The sequence below is a fragment of the Cicer arietinum genome, chromosome 2 (genome assembly GCF_000331145.2).
Source record: "Cicer arietinum cultivar CDC Frontier isolate Library 1 chromosome 2, Cicar.CDCFrontier_v2.0, whole genome shotgun sequence".
Classification (NCBI taxonomy): domain Eukaryota; kingdom Viridiplantae; phylum Streptophyta; class Magnoliopsida; order Fabales; family Fabaceae; genus Cicer; species Cicer arietinum.
The window spans coordinates 45479517-45484804 of record NC_021161.2 but is presented as its reverse complement, the minus strand read 5'-3'; the positions used below and the strand labels follow the sequence as shown (position 1 = coordinate 45484804).

Here is a 5288-nt window from a genome sequence, read left to right as displayed (position 1 = left end):
TCTAACAATTTCTACCTTTTGAAAGTCCTTATAATTTTTCGAAAGTATGTCTAAAAGTTTTCGTCCAAATTCTCTAATCTATATCTATGTTACAAGTTTTTATATACTAATTACCATCAAATGCACATTAAATAGAAAAAGCAAGACTTGTTAATATGTCTCATCAAGCAATAACCTCCACTATTGGAAATGAATTCCCTGCTACAAATGGTGATTTATTACAATTTGGTAATTGATTTATTACATTTCTTAATTAAATTAGTTAACGTTTTAATTTAAATTATTCCATTTCAATTCAAAAGTTTCTTAAACATTAACTGCATGATTACAAGATTCTCTAACCATATGGAATCCATGTCCATCATGAAGCCCTACAAAACCAATAACCATAGAATCATTAATATAAAACCTTTATTTTATTTTATTTTTATATATAAAAACTACTACAATACAAAGCACACAATAGACTTGGCCCCAAGCTACATTTTCGGTTTAGCTAATTATATATACCCAATATCTGGGACAAAAATAGACCCAACTAGTAAGATAAAAGGGTATAACTCATACGGTCTAAACTATATTACTTTAACTTATGTATTTTCATATAACTAAATAGAGCATTCTCCAACTTATGTAGTCGATCTTCATCCTGCAACATAAACAAAATCATGTCTCAATATATATATAAGAAAAACAAAATGCTCCGAAACAAACAAATTCATGTCTAAATAATTAATCTATTAAGATACACAACTATACATGTCTAAAGAGTTTAGCAACGAAAATCAAACTAATATGGAGAAATAGATTTTTGTCTCTTCTAAAATGATAAATTTGATAAAATAAATAAATTAATTATTGATATTGTAACCATCCATAATTGTCACGTGTGTGCACATAAGATCAATTATTAATAATTAATATTACTTACTTTAAAACGAGTCAAATTCAAAAAATAGATATATCTCGTATTCGAACCTACACTCTCAGATATCAAATGTTCTTACATTTATCATTTGAAGTTTAAATATATTCACAAAATGCAACATATTTAAGCAAATTTTTTTTTACAACTTATTTAAGTAATCTTTGATTTGGTAATAATGATATCAATAAAGGATTACGAGTTATAAGTTGCAATATTTCCTTACATTTGCAAGCAAAATAAATAAGAAAAAAAAGTTTTTAGTTGTATGGAAACACAAATTCGAATCTAAGATACACATTTTTTTAATTTTATTTTTAATATGTTAATTTCGTCGTTAAACTTTTTAAAAGTTAAATAAAAAAAACATCCAATTACAAACAAATAGGTATCAATTATATTGAATTCCATGTATCTAGTAGGTGAAGGAGAGGAATATTTACCTGCAGGATGTTAAGTTCTAATACTATGATACCATGACTTTAGTAATAAAGGGAACCTGGCAAATTAAAACCGAAATAATATAGGTGTAATTAAAGTGAGTAATAGAGGCATAATGAAATTGAGTAAAAGCCATTTTTTAATTAGTTTTTTGTTAACTAAAATAAATTATGAAAACTTGTTAGCAAAAATAAATTATGGTTCCTACCTTCCCACCAGTCTCCTCTTGAAGCGCTGTTTGAATTGTTACCATTGGGGTCACCATTATTCTTATCTTTCTTAAACTGTTAATTAAGATAAAAAGTATTAGTCTGATCTACATAATTGCATAACTATTTGCATAGCAAAACATCTTTCTAGTGGCTATTTTGAATCATATTCTTAATAACAATTATGAAGTCAACTCGTGGCATAATATTCTTAGAATTCAATTTGTAATTATAATAACATTATAAAATAGTTTTATACAAATATTTAAACCCTGTTTGCTACAATTTGTTTTTTTAAAACTAACATTTTTTATAAAAAATAATTAATTCCCTTTAAGACTTTTCATTATAGCTTATTACAACTTAAAATAAAAAATAGAATATAAAAATAATATAAAATATGCTTCAAATGAAAATTTTTGAGTTGCTCCTCATGAAAGTAATATTTTATAGATGATTTGTTTTAAAAAAAAATGAATTTTACTAAATTTTAAAAAAAATACAAAATAGTTCCTTTATAGAGGTTTTCAACTTTTCATCTGTTTATTATAACTTTTGAAAAAAAAACCTAAATACAAAAATAATCTAGAAATTAATTTAAATAAAAAATTATTTTGATTTGTTTTTTTATAAAAATCATTTTTGATAACTAATGATTTTAAAACAAGTGATTTTCATTACGTCTAAAAATACAAAAAGCTTTTTTTATTTATTTTAATTTTTAATAAATTATATCTAAATTATAAACAAGTATTTAATTTTTGAAAAATAATATCAAAATTATTGAATCTCAAAATCAATATTTTGTAATCATGTAACAACCTTAATTAATTAGGTGTTATGATTTATAAGATGTTTGTATATGTTTTCTAGCTATAATAAATTCTTCAGACCAAAAAAATGCCATATGAAAGGATGAGAATGAAGGCACTCACAAGTTGGTGGGGTTGAGTGGTCCTGCTTCTTGGGGAATAATTTTCTTGACCACCATAGTAGATTGAAGAGCTGAAGTAACTGGGTTCCACTGTCTCATTCTGATAATTGACACTAGTATTCTTGTTTGAGATGCCACGGTTGTTTTCACCTTTATTATTACTAGGAGTTCCTAAAACGAATTCTAACACAAACATTACTAAATAAATTCAAACATATTCCAATTTGTTTTAAAGGAAAATATTCTCCTAGTGGCTTGACAAGAATTGAAATATATATACTCTTTGTTCATTTAAGGTCTATTTAGTTCAATAGAGAAAAAGAGAAAAAATTTAATGGAGAAAAATTTTAATGGAGGAGGAAAATAATTTTGTAAAGTTCAAAAAATGATAGAAGAATATGAATTTTAATTAAAAGAGTATTTGATTTAAGGGAATGAAAATTATTTAAATTAATGATTTGTGTGTATTTAGTCATCTCATCTCTCTTTTTGAAATACTCCAAATAAAGAAAGAGAAAAATAAGGTTTTAAGAGGATTTAACTCTTCTCTTCTCTTAAAAAGTGAACTACACACATAATACGTGGTTCTAAAATATAAACAAAAATGATTGAAATAAAATTATGTAATTAATCTAAATTTTGAACTAAATAAATCAATTTTTTGACTAGGTTTTGTTTATATAAATTTTAGGTAAAGAGAGTATTGTTTAAATTATTTCACCCCCTCTATCCACCTCCAACCAGATCAGTTTTAAGTGTTTTTTTATTACATTTTATTACTTTTGTTTATCATTTATAACATGGAGAATCAAAATGAAACGAAAATGTTTTAAGGAATCAACGTGAAATCTAAAAATAACTTAGTGAACCTAAAGAGTAATTTAATCTAATTTTTTAATAAAAATTTAATTTTTATGTATTTTCAAATATAAAAATATTACAATATCAACACAACACAATTAATCATCTATGAAGTTTTAGAAGTTGTTCTTGTAAAAATAAAAAATTTATAATAACATAACACAATGATTTTTATATAATAAAATGTGATTGATTGACTATATAAAATCTATTTAAATTGACAACATATATATATATTAATAAATTTCTAAATGAACCTTGTGCTCCAAAATTTTTGCTTCCCACTTCTTGAGTTCTTGATCCTCTCCCTTCAACCTAGCAAATTAGAAACAATTGGTTAAGAATATTAGTCATTAGTTAATTTAATATTTTTACACCTTTTTTCAGAGTTTGAACGACATGTTAATTACATTCTTCATATAACTATGCGGATCAGATGATTGCAAACTTACTGAGATTTATGAATCTCAAAGTTATAGAAAAGAATAGCCTAATTTTTATTTTAGATAGAGAAATAAAATATTAATATTAAAGTATAATTAGAAGTATAATATAATAACTCATATATACCGGAAAAAAAAAAAACACAAGGCAAAAAGATATCAAAACAAATCTACCACACAATTTAAAATGATAAAACAAATATTTACTATAGCCAACATAAATATGAGTTTTTTGTCGTATAAATCAAATTCATACGGTAAAAAACTATGGGTATATTTCATGCACTACAATGAAAAACACGCGTTTTAAACAGGCACGATACTTTTAAAAAAAAAATATAAATAAAGGCAAAATTCTTGAAAAATGCAAAAAAAAAAAAAAAACTATTAAAAAAAACATTTCCCTAGAGATTTCGAAGGAGTAAAAATTATCCACAAAATAACTCATTAAAAACTTTTTTGTAGTTATATTTTGAGACGGCTTCCTCAATACCCGTCTTCTCCACTTGTTAGGCTCTTCAGAACTAAAACTAAAAAGAAAATTGTTTTTATCATATGATGTCCTTTTTTTAATAAACCATGATGGCTTTAATCACTCTATTTTTATTTAAATGAATATTTTAACATAAAACTTTAGATAGTTTATTTTAAATGATTAAGGTGAAAGAGTTATACACTAAAATGATTAAGATGTCGTATATTTGATTTATACTTGAACAAAATACTAACAAAGTAACAATAATATATAATATTGATCGTGAGAAAAATATCTCTCAATTATGTATAAAAAAATATAGACCGCATTAAAAGTTGAAATAAAACAAATTAAAAAAAGAAAATATATATATATATATATATATATATATATATCACAAATAAAAGCAAAAGTCAATTTGACTTAATATAATAAATAAAATAATTTAAGATTCAATCATTTATCTAAATTCTGTATGGTGATGGTTGGTATTAATTAATTAATTTTCGTCATTTATAGAAAGAAAAAAAAAAAAATTTGTGGTCACACATACAGATGGTGGTGGTGGGAAAATGGAACCAAAGAAGGAAGAAGATGAAGCAGAGTCCTTGGGACCGAAAAGTTGATCGAATTTCACAGTTGATGAAGAAGATGAAGACCATGCTTGATTTTTGTTATTATCCATGTTTATAGATATGTTATCAAACTTTATTTGTTGTCAATAAATTGACGAAACAAATATTGAAGGATACAATATTCTTGGTAAAAAGATGTATTGGAAACGTGTGCTATTTATAAACTCCAAAATTAAGTCCAATATGCGGGGATAATATTTCAATTGAGAAAAAAGATCCTATATAGTATTTAGTATCTTAGGATATATTAATGGAAAAAAAAAACCCATGAAATAAGGAAAATAATATTGAAAACAAAAGAAAGGAAAACATATTGATTCCAAACATATTGTATGGAAACACATAGATATTTAACCATACTGGTC

General features: G+C 24.2%; 1 protein-coding gene across 2 annotated transcripts; it reads right to left on the bottom strand.

The window, feature by feature from the left end:
• Positions 1–397: 397 nt before the first annotated feature.
• Positions 398–5087, bottom strand: LOC101512469 (uncharacterized). 2 transcript variants are annotated; one of them, XM_004490869.4, is made up of 6 exons: positions 4842–5087; positions 3628–3685; positions 2511–2692; positions 1575–1650; positions 1369–1424; positions 398–649 (listed from the first exon to the last, which is right to left on the bottom strand). In XM_004490869.4, exons 1-5 carry the CDS (start codon positions 4971–4973, stop codon positions 1408–1410), a joined length of 465 nt encoding a protein of 154 aa, XP_004490926.1. In that variant the 5' UTR covers positions 4974–5087; the 3' UTR covers positions 398–649; positions 1369–1407. The 2 variants fall into 2 exon arrangements, with proteins under 2 accessions (XP_004490926.1, XP_004490927.1); XM_004490870.4 differs by having other exon boundaries at positions 2511–2680; positions 4842–5074.
• Between the last annotated feature and the right edge of the window lie 201 nt (positions 5088–5288).